We start from the raw sequence: 17,779 nt of genomic DNA on the forward strand, positions 1-17,779 counted from the left end.
ACACTTGTTTGTGTTTACCCTGACGATATCACTTCCTGTTATCACACAGCAGCTCATGGACATCATCTCAGTTTCATTAGTTAATTAATTAGCTCACATCTGTGGTTTGGTCCACTCTTATGTGAAAACTCCACACATTAAAGATGTTTATATTGAAATATTTAGTGATTCTGGTGCTAATTCGTTGGTTGGTGCTGTATTTTTGTAATTCCCGTGAGAAGTTAGTGGTGGTGTGTCTCTCTGATGTTATTGCTAGCATGGTTATGATGATGTTTCATAAGAAAGAAAACATTACTACAGTCTCAGACATGAGGGAGAACATGGAGGCAGTGGAGATGTTTGTGCAAACATTGGACTTGATGGTGGTATTAGTGTGAAAGTTGAAGCTGTAGAAGCTGATCTGTGTGAGCAGATGAGGAGGTGAGTGAGCCGGTCAGAGTAAAGGACTAAAGCGCCGCTGCATCACTCGCTTTAGTTAGAGATCAAACAAGGGAGAAATCCCACTGCACCACTATCAGCAGGCACAACGGCATTGTGGGTAATGTAGGAAAGTGAAAATAGACCAACATGTTAATGACATGCTTTCGTGAGCTCTTTAAACATTCTGACTTCCGCCCTGATTTTACATCGGAGTGGTAGATCCAGGGCTGATGGACCGTGTGGTGTATTCGGTCGTAAGCGCTGATCCTCGGCTTTCTCACACCACTTCTCATGGTCTGGAGGTTCGGTTGCGGTGGAGTGCTTGCAGAAGAGTTCCATCAGGATTTCAGGAGACATGAGTAGTGCCAAGCACTCAAACTCCACACAAATTTCCTCATAACAAAGTTTCCTCATAATAAAGTCTTTGTTTTCACTCCAACAACGAGAAGAACCGGGAGCTGCCACATGGAGCACTTCGCCGGCCTTCTCATGGCTTTTTAATAATAAAATAAATCTGTTGCACCACTGAAGATCACATATTTATAATAAATATTGATACGCAAGTCATTCAGGATGGAATTTTCCTTTTTTTTGTTAAGATCAGGCCTCCCTTTCCTGCTCTTGTACACAAAGCTCCACCCCCAGAGCCTACAGTGGTGATCACTTTCAAGCACACTCAGCTATTCAATTGCTAGAAAGCCAAGCTATAACTCTAACACTTCTTTCTGAGGTTAGTCACAAGGGCTTCACTGTCCTTTTTTCTGTGCAATGAGTTTTTGAGCTCAAGTTCCAGCATTAGCATCGTCAGCATTTTCCGCTACACAATAGGCCATTCAGCTGCTGGAAAGCCAAGTCATAACACGATAACCACGCTCATATTGATTTATGAGAATGCTCACGAGTGCAGTTGCTGTCCTTTTTTCTTTTTAATGAGAAAAAAAGCGTATCTATTCGATTCGTTATGTAACGTCAGCCATTTAAACGGTTCAGAGCTTTAAACAGATTGTGTTTACGGATCTGTCCAGGAGCAACACCGCTAATTCTGCGTTCAGCTTCATCCCTTTCACTAGTAATAAATGATCATGGAAAAGCACTGCCACTGTTTATCTGGTTTATTGTCTTTTTTTGTTGTTCATTTTTTAAAAGAACAACATGATTTTTTTTTTTTTGCTCACAGGACAATTATCTGGCTGTGCAGAGCGCTTGCCGATTTCAGACTGAGAAGTGGGCGGAGTGAAGAGGCATGTCCATAAAATGACAAACGAGCATTCTGGATCATAACACGGTTCTCCAAACAGGTTTTCCGAGCCATGTAATACATTTGTGCTGAGGCTATGGCTTAAACAATTACGTTTTATCATGTTGTTCTTGTGAGAAATAAAAAATAATTAACTATTGCTCCTTTAAGTTTAGAAAGCCGTCCCTAGTTAGACATTATTCTGTAATTACTTATTATTCTGTAATGTTTACTGGCTGCATCGAGTGGATCCAGGAAAAAGGCTCACATGTTACAGAGGCTATAAATGGAAGAAGCCTCACACTGGGCACCAGTGGATCGTGGGAATGTTCACTGATGTCTCTCTGCATCCAGGCCAGCGATCTGGAAGACGCTACTTGATTTCGTCAACTCAAAAAGTGACATGTCGGGTCGTGCTAGGAGAAACTTCTGCTCTGGCAAAAGCTTATTTTCAGCTGCAGCTATGTTTACATGAAAGGTCAGATTCAGGAGTGCTGTCTGAGACCTCTATCTTTCTGACCCTCTTTTACTGCACGTCTGGGATGAGAAATGAACCCTGTCTTGCTCAAAGTCAGTTACCAGGAGGAAAAATTAGAAACAAACCACAAACAGTGAAACAATCAGTTTATCATCATCATAAAAACAGACTGCAACAACTAGGCTGAGTCCCACTTATACATGTCTGAAAAAACACGATACGAACTAAATTAAAAAGTAAATTAGACCAAATAAACAAGCGATCAATCTCCGTCCTGACATACTGAGCCGTTTTTAACAAAATCATCGTGTTATTAGTAAAGAGTAACATGTTTTAATATTAAATATTATGTACTTGTTAGAATATTAAACTCAAGAGCATAAAACGTTTGTTACCTTTATACCAGATATTTACCACTGTGCCATTAAAACAAGTTTTTTTTTTGTTTGTTTGTTTGTTTTTTGTTTAGTTTTTTAAGAAAACACAAAAATTCTCAATTTTTGGATTCATATTTTAAAATCAGAGAATTTGTTTGTCAAAGCCTGAATTTAAAACATAAAACGTTCCACAAAATATAAAATTTATAACATGGTATGGACCTTACCATTCCAAAATTAAAAATAAGTGAGAAAATATTGAGAAAAGAGTAAGTTTTTCTTTTTTCAAACTTTGGCAATATCAAGCAGATAAAGTAGTAAAGCTGCAGATGGCTTACATTATCATATACCTCAACTTCCAAGTAATTTAACGCTCCTTAAAATTAATCTAAACTTTATGCACCATATTTAGGTGTAATTTCCTTCTCCAACCACCAGAAGGCGCTGCACATCAATGGACTGAGTTTAAAATTCAATTTATAACCAAAATGCTAATAAAAAGTTACTCAATTCTTTTTTTTTCACATTAATATACACTTTATTCTTTGCCACTGTGTTTCATTTTAAAGGACACCATTAAATACAGAAGGCACTTACAAAAAGTTAAATTACAGACGTGTTATAAACATATAACTTATTGATTAAAAAAAAAACAATCAGAGAAAAATAAGAACCAGAGGCCGGCGGCGAAGTCGACAGCCGTGTACAGTACATCTCAGTAATATCTAAATATCTGTAAATCTAACTATAGTATAAACATGATTTTTTTTTTTTGTTATTAGTTTAATGCCCCTACTAGTTTTTTTTTTTTTTTTTTTTAATACACGTTTAGTCATTTAGAATACAGAAATCATTAAAACATAGTTTTTAAGTCACGAGTTAGTGGTTTGTGTTTGATTCATTTCTTTTATTACGTATTAGGCTTTTGTGGTTTCTGCATTGAGGACGTCGTGGTACAGCTCGATGAGACGGTTCGCCTCCCTCTGACCAGACAGCAAAGCACCATGGGTAGTGGAATAGTATTTCCTGTGTGTGGCCTCGCCAGCAAACAGCACCTGCAATGGCTGTTACAGGAAGAAAAAAAAAGCAGCATGACATCGTACACGAGACCATAACGTATCAGAACGAGCGCATTAACGTAAACCTGTGATTTCTGGCTGCGCTACTGGCAGAGCTGCTGATATAGAAAATTAATCCACATCTTCTGACCAATCACAATCCAGAATTCAACATTCATACATGATATTCAAGTGGTTAACTCTGAGTAGATTTTTAATACATGTTTAAATTTAAAACAGATGTTCTCAATGCTACTAATAAAACTAATATAAATAAATAAAACTAATTCTGGGCGGAGCTAACAAACTACGTAACAAAATACGCTCGACTGCTTGAACAGTCTATCACAGTCTAATATGCTAATTATTCACGGGTAACAATGTGATAAATAAATAAAGCTTTTTCAGCCACAGAAGTAAAGCTTCATGTTAGTGAACAAAACTGTGGTTGCTATGGTAACACTGAAATATATTTTGGCTGCTGCTGAATAAATCATGATTGATGCGATTTGCGCTTTAGATGCTAAAGCTCTGCTAAAACACCAGCTAGATCCCTAGCAGTTCACTAATTGCAGGAGTTGAGGGGGCGTGTTCAATTTGCATAATCATGCATATTCATAGCTCCTTAATTATAAAGGCTTTGTAGCTTTTTTAATGAGAGTAAAAGTGTAAAGATATTTCCTAGGTCAATTTTAGTCATTTTTGGACATCTGAGGGAAAAAAAAAACAATACATAGCTATTATCTTACGCAATTTCTTTTCTTTTTCATTTATCCTGTGTTTTCTTTGTCATTTTTAGCTTAACTGAGCAAACGGTTCGAAATTTTGTGTCTAGATGGAGCTGGTTATTTTCAGCACTGCTTTTCAGCAGAAGTAAACTGAGTTCTGTCTCTAGCACACATTTTCCTCGAGGCGCAGGTTGTTCTTTCAAACCAGTAATTGCCTGTTCGCCCTCGAGCATGTCAGTGTGAGGACAAAAAATAGAGTGAGGAAAAAAAAACAGAAGGAGAGAAAGAGAGAGAAATCGGTCCTTGTTTCACCCTCATCATCGAACTCAGGTTACTGATCCGCGCCGAGTGACGTCTGTCAGGCAGAAAGTACTGTATACACACCGCCAGATCACGGACTGAAAATCCCGTAAGGAATGACAAAATACCAGAATGCTCCTCAGCAAGGCCAAGGACTGACAAACAACGGGTTCTGCTAGATATGTAAATGAGGTTTCTGGATGTGTTAATTGTTTTCGATAGCTACGGTGTCTTCGGATCTCGAAGAGACTAAAAGAGTGAAATGGAAAGCTGAAACAGATGGCAGTTCTGCTCGTTTATGCAAGTGTAACACTCATTTTTTATTTCTTTCTTTTTGTGTAACACTGATTTAATGTTGAGGAGATCCAGCCGATAAAACAGCAAGAGTGTTTGTCTGTTTATAAGGTAGCCTAAATGTAAAGAAAATCTTTTCACACGCTCTTTAAATGCTGAATGTATATTTGATATGACACAGTAATAATAATAATAATAATAATAGTTATTATTTAATTAATTAATACCTATTTTAGATACTGAGATCATTTGGGGGGAAAAAAGTTCATTAAATGCCTGTATTTTCTCATCGAATAGCAAGAAACGGGCTTTCACAAATTTAATACCTGCCCTTCATTTGTATTAACGTCTTTTCTGAAGCATCTTTTGGCGTTTTCAAATAATAGAATTATTTCTCAGCATTTTTCTACCAAACATGTTAATTATGCTAGCAATCTGTAATGCTAGGTGCAGGCTAATAAGGTTTCCAAGCAGATCGGAAGTGTGGATTGGGAAAGTGTTTGCGTCACTCACCGGAGCCTTGGAGCTCTTGGTGTAGGGCAGGGGTTCAGCCAGTCGCTCGACGTCTCCCCCGCTGGAACCCACGCGGGTGAACGAGTACGAGCCCCTGATGTAGGGGTTACTGCCCCACGACGAGCGCAGGATCCGCCGTGGCTTTGGAATGTTCTGGTTCCCTGCGAGAAACAACAAGGAAGATCGGGTTACCGAGAGCAGCACTACAAAAGTGTTGACAGGATGGACACAGATTGGAATGGTTCCATCCACGCTGTCTTTGTCTTATCCATAATTAACATTTTATCATTTTGAAAGAAGTCATACTCTGCAGAACAAGAGAGTAAACGTTACGTAAATGTTGCTATGGTGATTTGGCGGGATGGTGCTTCATTTTGAACAGATGCCAGTGTAGAATCATGGACGAGGAAACGAGCAGAGCGCTTGCTCGCTTAATGAATGACGAAGGAGACAGAAGGGTAATCAAAAATTGTGGATTTTTGCTTTATTCACAAAAATGAAAGAAAGAAACACAAACAGGATGAGAACTACTGGAGTAAAGAACCCGATCTGGCAGAAAAAAAATTAACAGGTACATCCATGGTTCTTAACCCGGGGTCTGGGCAACCCAGGGGGGCTGTGACTTTTTTTTACTTTTATTACAGTGGTTATTTATTTATTTATTTATTACAGTGGTTATTTATTTATTTATTACAGTGGTTATTTATTTATTTATTACAGTGGTTATTTATTTATTACAGTTATTATTCCTATATTCCTAACTGAATGAAAATTGGTGGAAAGTTTAGAAATTAATAAAACCCTCTCTGGCTCTAATAAATTGGCAAAATATTATTGTACATTTAAACAACGTGTCTAGTTGTTTAAATAGTTTGTAAAATTTATTTTTATCAGATTTATTTTTTACAGTTAAAGGAGACCCTGATTGTTAAATGTTTGAGGTATTCAGTAACAAATTCAGTGAAATTCAGCTGAGCAACGCTGTTTGCTTTGCACGTCACCTGACGAAAAAGTGATCTCAGCCCTCAGGCATCGAGGAACTGGTTTCTCGCTGATCCACCCCAAGGCAGTTGAGAGGACGCCTAAACGGAGCGTCTCTGAATATCATGAGCGCTGAGAACGTGACTTCTATAACGCTACTAAACACACCAGACGGCCACGATGATTACGTAATGTACACACCGGCGAAGAGAACCGCTCGAGTAGTGATGAATGAGCCCCGTAGCCCCTGGTGACTCACCAGGGAAAAATGGTGAGCAGCTCCAGGTAACGATAAAGCACTTACAGGCACCAAACTGTGATGTCATATTGTGTGTCTACATCCAGGGTGGAAATGATGTGTGGTGAGTCAGCGTGCATTTACAGGATAATGAGTAATGGCTAGCAGTTGCGACCGGTGGTGTGTCGCAGTGCTGCTGGAATCTGAAGTGAGATGTAGTCGCATGCCTGTGTGAGGCCATGGTGAGAAGCCCTAAACATATTTAGAGAGCTGAGTGTGATTAACTGTTAGATTTCACACCCAAAGTTGTCCAAAGACAAGCTTAATTTACAATCTGTTATGTCATTAAATCAAGCAAATTACATTTTTATTTTACATTTGAATTTGAATTACAGATTTATTTGAAGCCCTGCCCCCTCCCTGACCTGTGAACTTGCGGAGCAGCTCGGTGCACATCTCAGCCACGGTTTCGTCGTCGCAGCGCTCCATGAGCAGCGCCTCGTCTCCACAGATCCAGCCGCTCAGCATGTGGCCGTAGCGCTCGGGCGGGTAAAGCACGTCGAAGCTGCAGATTTTACGGTACCAGAGCTCTTCTGGATAAGCCAGGCTCTCCAGGTGTGCCTCGTCCTCCCACACGAACTGGATGCTGTTGCACTCTGGGCTCCAGAAGGGCTCGGAGAACTCCAGGAAGATCTTATCCGTGGTGCTGATGCCCAGCTTCTGGATGGACAGGGCCTTGTCCAGGGGCAGGCTCGGAGAGAAGAGCGTCTCGTGGGCTTTCTTTAAGACACCCAGCGAGGCCGTAACAATCACGTGATCGGCGAGGAACCACTCGCCGTCCTCGCATTCGACGCGCACCGGAGCCGGCCCGGGTCGCTGATCCTGGTTGTGGTCGGCTTGGTCGGCGTCGCCCTCGGCGTCCTGAGCGCTGTAATTCCAGTGGACGCGGCGGACGGGTTTTCCGAGGTGCAGCACGCGGCTCGGAATATCCTGGGCCAGCAGCTCTACCACTTTGATGAAGCCACCAGGGATGACGTGGTGAGCACCGGGGATCTCCGTCCACTCTCCGAACTCACTCAGTGACACCTCATCCATGCTGGCGGAGCTGCTCTCACAGCTTTCCACCTGAGACAAGAGCAACAGCAGAAAATATTCACAATAAATCATCAGATTTATATTAACACACTCATTCAAATACATTATCGTTTGTATAGTAACAGCTCATTCACAGGCTCTTGTAGGACTGACACTCTAATTATAAACGAGTTAAAAAACATGTTTTCTCGTTAATATAGTGAAGGAATTGTTAATGTAACATTTATGGAAGGAGTCTCCAGTGTCAGAGGTAAAGCTGTAACTTTAAGTTTTCAGACACATCTTTGTGGTTTCTCAGTAACACGGAAAGCTGTGTTTTTTTGTCTTATTAACATTAAGAGAGAGAAAAAAAGAAAGGCTGGTGAGGGAAAGACTGTTTATAGCTGCTATAACATAAGTGAGAACCTGTTTCGTGGACGTTCTGCAACATTAAACATTAATTATAACAAGATAAAAATACAACATCATTCTTTAATATTTAACAAGTAAAGAATGTAATTATTTGCAAATTGCTGTGGTATAAGAGGAATAAAACCCTTCAGGAAGTGCTGTTATGGTAATTCCACTTCATCACACCACAGCTGTTGATTATTTTCCTATAACGGAACAACACAAGGTGGTTTCATTCCCAACTTAAAACCGTTTCTTCTTCATGGCTGAATTCAGAAATAAATGAGATGAACCTGCTAACTGTAGCAGCCTGGGAGAAATTTTCAGAACCAGTCTTTGCACTTTTGAGTATTATACTTTTTAATTTATACATTTAAAACCACAACCATTGTTTTTACACATTACCACAACAGTTATTTTTACATTACAGGCTTTCTGCTCATTTCTCAGTAAAAGGAAACAGAATTTCAGACTTGTGGTAATCAGACATTACAGGTAGTGTGAGGAGATTAGGTTAATAAATGCCGAGGTGTTTTTTATAATATTCCCACGTTGACGCTTCTGGGACTGCGAAGGCTGCAGTTGGATTAATCTCAGCTCCATGTGGACAGATAGGATGTGGTAAAAGTACAGATATTAGAGCACAGCTTCTGTCTGACTTCTGTAAAATCACTGCTGTAATCATTTCCCCTTTCTCTTCCCCTATTTATAATTCCTCTTCACTTTACACTCGTAAAGACGCATTGTGCTCTGAGGACTCGGAAAAGACAAAAATACGCAAGAGGACACGTTAAAGCACGAGGCGTGGAACTGTTTCAGAGAGCTTCATGTTTATATTACAGTGAAACCGAGTTGCATCAGGCACAGGGGTGAGTACTGTTTAGGATTAGGTGTGGTGTTACTGAGATGCAGCTTGCACACAGTGGATAGTGTGTTTGTGTGTGTGTGTGTGTGTGTGTGTCATGCTCATGCATGTTCATGCACAAAGGCAGACCACAGTAATCTGTTAACAGCCATAAAAGAAAGAAAGAAAGAAACAAACAAACAAACAAAGAAGATACAGGAGAAAATAAATAAATAAATAAAATACAAAGAAGAAAAACAAACAAATAAACAAACTATATGAAGGAGAAAAAACAAACAAATAAATAAATAAACAAGGGAAGATAGATAGACAGATAGATAGAAAATCGATAGACAAACAAAAATATACAAAGTAGGAAAGAAAGATATAAAGGAGAAAGAGAGAAAGACACAGAGTGAGAGAGAGAGAGAAAGAGAGAGAGAGAGAGAGAGAGAGAAAGAGAGTGAGAGAAGATACAGAATGTCCTAAGCGTACCACACTATAGAAGGTCATAGTATTTTTCTAACCATGTAAATGGGCCTTATCCAGTCCAAACCAGTTCTCACTGCATTATGCATTGAGCACGAGCAAAAAACATGCAGGTCACGTGACTACAGACGTTCCCTCTGACAGGCTCTGTCTGTCACTTTTACGGCCTTCCATAAGACAGCTATAACGTCAGTTATTATCAGTAAGGCTGAGTGTTGCAGAATCCCGCAGCCGTGTGTTTGTGTGATTAGCGTTGTGACGTGTCCTAATGATCACGTGAGGAAGTAAAGGAAAGCAGACGCGACTCTTCACCTCACCTTGAGGTACTGCTGCAGCATGGACAGCTTCAGCTTCTTTGTGCTTTCAGAGTCGTCAGGGTCCATCATGATCTTTTTGCGCACCAGGTCACGTGTGAAGATACCCACGCTGTTCTTCGTCTCGGCGCCCACCGGCTTCCCGTTCTGGAAAAACTCCTGAGTCAGCTCATACACCTGAGAGAGAGAGAGAGAGAGAGAGAGAGAGGGAGAGAGATCAAAAAGTTAAAAAGAGATAAAAGAGAGAGAGCAAGGAAGAATGAAAGAAAGAAAGGATGAAGGATGGCAGAGAAGGAAGACAGAAGGAAAGATAGACAAAGAGTAACAAGAAAGATAAACATGAAGGATGAGCGAAAGAACAAAAAGAAAGAATAAAAGAAAGAAAGAAAGAAAGAAAGGTATAGGGACAGGGAAGGAACAGAGAAACATAAAGGCAAAGAGCAAAAAGAAAGAACAAAGAGAGAGAAGGAAAAAGAAGGACAGAGATAAGATAACGGTTAATACAGTATTTGTTACATCATCGAGACGAGGCTCAGTACAGATCACACGCAGCCTTGCAGTGGTTAGCTGTGTGGATGGAATGCATTAGCGTAGCGTGGAGGTTTAGCTGTGGAGACTTTTCCTGTAAGGGCGAGTTGCTGAATTAAATACATGCCTGAGCCGAGACACACACCAGCAGCCAGAATCAGAGAGAGAGAGAGAGAGCGAGAGAGAGAGAGAGAGAGAGAGAGAGAGAGAGAGACAGGAACTGAAAATGGAGATATGGGTCAGGTGAGGTTAGTGCTTCACAAAGTGAACTTTACTCATGAGCTTTGATAGCATTCTTCTGAAGCCAGGAAGAAAAAGCTCCTCACGTGAGAGTGCAGTCATGAGACGGATTGAGAAATCTGAGTTCAGATCCACACAGACCCTCATGGCTCACATTCAGGACTCGCTAAAGCTAATAACTCTGATACATGTAGCGCAAAACTGATTACACACACACAAACACACAACCAAAATTCGTCTACCAAAAACACCTACATTGTCATCGACACACTGAACATGATCACACATACCTTACAATGTGTTGCAACTTCCTGTGGTTGTGCGCACACACACACACACACACCAAAAGTAGCTTCATGTTGCAATCTGACACTGTAGATCCTCTGAATAATTAGGTCACCTGTTTGACATCACTCAGTATAGACTATCTGCCAAAACACAAATGCAGGGTTTCCCCAAGATTCCTCAATTTATCTCTTTTTCTAACTTTTAATGCCGCGCCATAACTCAACTCCGACTCCATGGCCTGATGCTCTTACTCAGTTCAGACTCTACAGGATGGGACCCTGAACTCCATGTCTTGGGACATTGGACTTTCCATAGCTAGGGATTCTGGACTCTACAGCCTGGGACTCTGGACTCAGTTTGAACTCCATGGACTGGGATTATGGACTTGACTCGGACTGTACAGGCTGAAAATCTGGACTCGGCTCAACTCTTCAGCTCAGGATTCTGGGCTCGATTTGGACTCTGTGGTTTGGGAATTTGGAAACTGGGCTTCAGGACCTGGCTCAAACTCTGGACTTGACTTGGACTCTATGACCTGATATTCAACTCAAGAGCCTGGGACTGATTTACTTAGCCCTGATTCACATATACTCAAGGGCTGTCAATCTTGATAACTGAAGATTTGTTGTGTTGTTTATCCACTGACAGAACTGCAAAGCATACGAGTCTGTGAGAGTTATCTTACTGGCAACATGGTGAATTAAAAACAATATATTTAATGGGATAAAACTTCAGTGTTTCAAAATCAAAGCTAAGGTCTTCTCACAGCTAGCAAGTGTTTCAGTGGACGACACGGGACAATGGACTGCATGGGATTATAAATACAACAATGTCTCTGTCTGAAGTATTGATCAATTTTAGAGCCAGTTGTGCACTTAAGTATATATGAAGATGAGAAAAAAAAACCCAGACCCCAGAGCCATCGTACCTCATTGTACAAGTCGCTGAACTCCTCCACCAGGTCCTTGGGGATACGCTTGCCACTGTTGGTCTGGTAGTGGGCCACACCGTTCTTGGCGTAGAGGCTGATGCGGCCCACGCTGCGCTCGTCCTCCGTGGTGTGCTCCAGAAGCCCATTATCCTCAGCCAGGTGGTAGATGGGGTTCCCGTTAGCGCCATGGATCCAGGTGGCTCCTAGTTCCAAAGTAGCTTTACCTGGGAGAGAAAAAAGGGAAAGAGAAAAACAGATAGAGGGAGAGTTTAAACATGGTTACGTAACGGACCATGTCAAATAATTTCTCCTAAGAAACACAACAAGCACAGCATTCTTCTGAAAGCATGCACTTTAGAAAGGCAACATTTTCAGGTCATTCTTTTGAAGGGTAAATTTAACGCCTCACCGAATTGAACGCTTTGCACTCTGCCTCCGATGCAGTCCGAGGCCTCTAGCACCGTGACATTGGTGAAGCCGTTCTCCAAGAGGGTTTGGGTGGCTGCCAGGCCGGCCAAGCCCGCGCCGATAACTACTATTCGCGGTTGGTGATGCCTGCGTAAGCCGCTACTGAGAGGATCATCTGTGCTGTCCGAAGATATTTCACAACTTTGCATGCCGTCCAAGCTCCTCTTCTAAAAGACCTGTAGGATGGAAAGGACAGCAAATGGTTAAAAGCAGACTTGATAGTGATTCTTTCAGGTCAAAAAGGTAAAAGCAGAAGCTTCTGCAGACTTTTTTAGAACCAAAATAAAAACATTTCCACTAGACTGTGTCATTTAGCAGCAGGTCTCTAAAAACTTGTAAATGTGTAAACGATGTCCTTCTGACTGACTACTGAAGCGCTCATTTAGAGAAGTCACTGTTTATTCAAATGAAAAGTTTCCCATGTATAAACACACCCGCTTCAACAGAGCCAAAAGGAAGCGGCACACCTGACAAAAGGCAGGCAGAGGAAGGGAGATGTTGGAAATAAAAAAAGCAGAGGTTCTAATTGTGTTATTACAGGGGCCGTCCTGAAGGGTGCTATTACGTGATAGACTAAACAGAGCTCTGGGAATAAACTTCCCTTTCATTAGGAGTCTGCGTAGGTTTATACCTTTCGTTTAAACACTGCAGATGGGCCATTGCATGTACCCAAAGGTACTACATTATGAGCACATACACCCCTGAGACAACTCTGGGAAAGTGTCATTATAATGGTTTATTCTAGGAGACGAAATAAACCAGCAGACAGCCAAGAGTTTCATAAAGCCCTGGTGACTAAAGCAGCACTGACTCCAGAACTAACACAGAAATCGATGTATAATCAGAGGTAGAACACTTGGTTGATTTGTATGTTGTAGTTAACATTCAGGGCTTTTTGGTGTCATTAAACTGATTATAAAAAGCCCATTTTCCGAAGGAGAAGAACAGTACTCTACCAGACACCAACATATAAAGAGTTCAATTCATGATAAATTCATAGCAAGAAAATGAAAAAGGAGGCTGGCAGTTTTAGAAAAGCAATAGTTTTTAAAATAATTGCCACCACTGGAAAACAGAACTGTTTTTTTTCCCCTTTAATTTGCCACCCATCTGTATGTTTCCAAAAAATGAAGGATTCAGAAACACTTAACTCGAGAAAAGTTTTGGAAAGAGACTTAAAAATGACCTTTAATTCAAGAAAACCTTCCTGGCTGGTAGTTGTTGTGTGACAGAGGAGAACTAGGTCAGGTGGGAATTGGCAGAATGGTCAGATTGGTAGAAAATGGGGGTCCGTTTCTTCTATGAGATTGCTGTGAATTATTTGCAAAACAAATTAATGCCAGAACTCATTAAAAAAAAAACACATGAAAACAATGCTTGCAAGCTAATCTTCCCAACGTGAACCAGACGTGACACAGAGGTAACTGATGCACAACATCCGTGTCATGGGCAGTTCCTGTGCAGACGCTGTGCATGACAAACAATGAGAGAAAAGTTCAGAGTTTCAGTGAACTTGAGCTGCTCAGACACCGCTGAGGATGTGGCTGTGGCTGAAAGGAGCGGGTGTCTGTAATTTCACATCACACAGGCAAAGAAGAAAAAAAAGGAAACAACGATAACAACAAAAAGACAGAAAAAAATGATGAAACATCACTTCCTGAAAATACTTCCTGTATGTAGTGCCCTTACTACAAGATTCTCTACAGCAGAGAACTGAAAGCTGACTGAACCACAAGCAGCCAGCGCTGAGTCAGAATCAGGCCTGTACTTTCACAGATGGATATCTTTCCAATTCAAAATGTCAAAAAAAAAAAACTGCTCAAACATATTCGGTGTTCAGTGTTTGACTTTTTACTTTTGTACTGGAGTTTAATGAGGTTAATATAGCTAACAAGTATGTCTATCTCTCCTAACATCCTCATTATACTTTCTTTCTATTTACTTTTGTACTGGAGTTTAATGAGGTTAATAAGTCTATCTCACCTGATATCTTCATTATACCTTCTTCAAATGACACTGTTAAGCTCTGTTAACTCATTTTAGAAAATAAAATGATCTGTGCCTCTAAATAATAGCCAGAATTATACTGTACAAATTTAAATAAGGAGCTTAATATTTGTAAAACTGCATTTACAATGTTAACGATAACCTTGGATCAATAATAATTCCGTGTACCTGATCACATCGTGCTTGGTATTTATCAGTTTCGTTACGGCCTACAAACATCCTCGGATCTTTAATTACAGCATCAAATGTGCAGGAAAAAATAAAAGAATCGATAAAATCCACCACACCTCACTATCATTACGTGAGTTTTACATTGAATTATTTTACGTAACTTTTGCTACAATTACAATTTCAAACACTGGGAGGCGGAGCCTAAGTGTTGGAGTAATAGCATATGTAAATGACGGCCCGAATCCCAATAACATTCATGTTTACAGATCAGCAAGTCGGAGTGACTTCAGTAAAGGAGTAGATGTGGTTAGAGACAGAAATTCTGGCTGAGGTTGACTTCTGTTCCCTTTTTAGTGACGATATTATACTTCTACTCATATCAGCTTAGTCTAAGACTAAAGAAGCAAACGGTAAACACTGAACATGTCCTGGCTGAGATGTATCTGGGATAAGAATAGGAAACTGTGTAAATCAGACTTTTTTGTCCTAGTTGAATTATCTGGAATCAGTGCTTCATGCTGTCTTTATCTTAAGCTGAGTACAGACTGGGCAAACACTGATCCTCGGCGCTGATGTCAGCACGTTATTCCTGTGGCTGGAAAACAACCACAACACATGCCTCTGTTCTTGGATAGAGATTAAAGAGGCAGCTGGTTGACGGGAGGAGGAGCGTATGTGTGACGAGGGCTTCATCGTGACCTAGAAACTCCAACCTACATCCTCCATAGAGTGGTTATCTTTCCACAGGAGAAGGCAGACAGAAGCGAAGGCTATCTAGCGGTACTCGCTGCCCGGATTTTCCACCTCACTCCAGAACACTTCCCAGAAACATCAATGCTTTCCTGACCTTAACATATAATTCCTCTTTGGTTATTCTGAGTCACCGTTTCATTAGGTTTCTCTCTCAATTCTGATTAGTCAGAAGGCGTTGATTCACTTTCTACAACAGCAGCTCTGACGTTACTATCGTTTCTACGGTAACAGCTCATTCTCAGCAACTTGTATAGTTAAAATGTTCCGCATAATCGAAGGCTAACAAACAAATTTTAAAAAGCGCTGTGTTATTTAACAAACGATAACTTATACTCGTTGAAATGGTGACATTTTCTGTAAGAAGATGTTTATTTAGCATTTATGGAAGGAGTCTCCAGTGTCAGCACTTTGTAACAGTCAGTAGGTTTTTATTTTTTTTCGGAAGTATGAACTAACGTTCTGGGAATCTGATCGAAATACATCGAAATGACGGCGCGTTTAAATCAAACTCGTAAAATTTTAATCACAATACAAATCTATAAATGTTTATAGTAGTGCTGTGATGTCTTTTTTTTAATTAAGTGTAATTACACTGTAATTGTAGTTAATAAACCAACTCATCTGAGAGAAATGTTGACATTCCTGACTGTTTTTTTCTCATTTTTTGTCATTCAGTCTTTATACTGTTTGTATAAAAGACTTCTTTGCTTCACATTAGCTAGCTTTAGTCATTAGCTAGCTTAAACCTGTCACGTCTTTTATACAGAGTCTTTTGTTAGAAATTAAGCAACTCTCCAGAGGGAAACGGTGATATTTCTGCCAGGTTTGTGTCATTCTGTCTTAATATTGTTTGTATATACGACGTAACCGCTTCACACTAGCTAGATCTTGTTTACGTCATTAACTAGCTAATGCGCTGTTTATATTTCCCTGTTGCTTAGCAACCATGTAGACACACCTTTGAGCTAACTTTAAATACCAGAAACAGTGATTTGTGATTGTGGGTTCGCCTTCAAATGTCAAAATTAGACATTAAAACATATTCAAATGCAACAATAGTTGAAAAATAGTAAAATAGAAAAAAAAAAAAAAAAAAACATTTGTTTGGATTTTTAAATGTATGTGTTTTTTTTTTTTTTAAATAATGTAAAAAAGTGTTATTATTAATAAAACATTGTGTGTGTTCTCTAAACTGTACTACAGACTGTACTCCGAGGTCTAGATGATGAAATCATGTTCCAAGTGTAAGTGAGATTAGAGTAGCAAAGGTTCACTTCACTTTACTGCAACCAAAGATAAAGAAAAAGGAAATGTTATCTGATGCTGCTCTCAGCTCTTTCATTCTGCTTTTCTTAGCCTCAGAACTCTCAAAAGCTTTTCTTTCTGTCTGCTGAAAGAGTGCTGAAGAAACTTGAGTTAGACAATCAGCAGTGCCACGTAGGAGCTCCTTTCACACCCAGGACCAAGTGACCAGGAACCTGAGCCTGGACACAACCCTTCTCCTGCTTCTTCTTCTTCTTCTTCTTTTTATTATTATTATTATTATTATCATTATTATTATTATTATTATTCTAAAACACCCCCCAGGGTTAAAGGTAACAGATCTGACTTGGTGCACAGTGAGGAAATGGCATTCAGGACACTGGTGCCTTTGGCGCAGGAAGAGCGCACTGCTCCAGACGCGCGTTTTGGAGACGCAGGTGAAAATGTAAAGATGTGAAAAACCGCTAATAAGAAACACAAGACCTGAGTGGAGGGAAAAAAAAAAAAAACACAGAAGCAGGAGGAAATGAAGGTGGGAATGTAGGAAGAGAAGAGCAGGACACAGTGACAGGTCATGTGCAGGAAAGAGAGGAAATACAGAGACTCTGAAGCGCGTCGCGGCTGATCTGCTTTTTCTTTATTCACCCCATTTTTTTTCCTCAGCTCACATTAATAAGACACACACATTCAATAATAAACTAAAACACAGTCAGAGAGGCGTCGTGAAGGATTATTACCTGCACTCCTGGTCGGATGTGAGTGTGTCTCAGATGCAGTGCTCTTCTTTTGTGTGTTTTTTCCTCTTTCCCGCAGACTCGGGCTGTTTATGTGCGGGAGAACCAGCCGCGGCCAGTTCTTCCTCCTCCTCCTCCTGCGGCCCCGACTCCCACAAACCACGCCCCCTTGCGTGGGACCTGGCTGCAGAGTCCCGCCTCCTGCGCGCTGATTGGCTAACACCGCATACTAACGCGCGTTGCGTTGATTGGACAGCTTTACTGAACTATTGGCCAATCACAGCGCAGGAGGCGGGACGTTAACTCACAAGTGATAACAAATTTCTCTAAAAATAAAAAATTTATTTTTCGTTTGCCTCTTTTCGCCAAACTACCTACTAAAAAAAATAACTGTGCACATAATGAACTCGAACTCTTTATTAAACCAAGACTTTTCTGTTAATCTATGCTAAAAAAAGTTTAAACTAAATAATAAATAAACATTAAATATATATTTTAAATGACAGGCATCACTCCTTTAATGTCTTATTGTTCAATGTATTTATTTACAGCAATGAAATTTAACCTGTTAAAAGTGTAAACCAAAGCTTTGTGTGTGTGTGTGTGTGTGTGTGTTACAATGTTATAATATGCAAATGAG

General features: G+C 40.3%; 1 protein-coding gene across 1 annotated transcript; it reads right to left on the reverse strand.

The window, feature by feature from the left end:
- Positions 1–3,274: 3,274 nt before the first annotated feature.
- smox (spermine oxidase) lies at positions 3,275–17,299 on the reverse strand. Its single transcript, XM_034301323.2, has 7 exons — positions 17,143–17,299; positions 12,153–12,387; positions 11,741–11,967; positions 9,760–9,933; positions 7,050–7,749; positions 5,406–5,566; positions 3,275–3,576 (listed from the first exon to the last, which is right to left on the reverse strand). Exons 2-7 carry the CDS (start codon positions 12,358–12,360, stop codon positions 3,430–3,432), a joined length of 1,617 nt encoding a protein of 538 aa, XP_034157214.1. The 5' UTR covers positions 12,361–12,387; positions 17,143–17,299; the 3' UTR covers positions 3,275–3,429.
- Positions 17,300–17,779: the final 480 nt, after the last annotated feature.

Source organism: Pangasianodon hypophthalmus, chromosome 28, assembly GCF_027358585.1.
Source record: "Pangasianodon hypophthalmus isolate fPanHyp1 chromosome 28, fPanHyp1.pri, whole genome shotgun sequence".
Taxonomy (NCBI): domain Eukaryota; kingdom Metazoa; phylum Chordata; class Actinopteri; order Siluriformes; family Pangasiidae; genus Pangasianodon; species Pangasianodon hypophthalmus.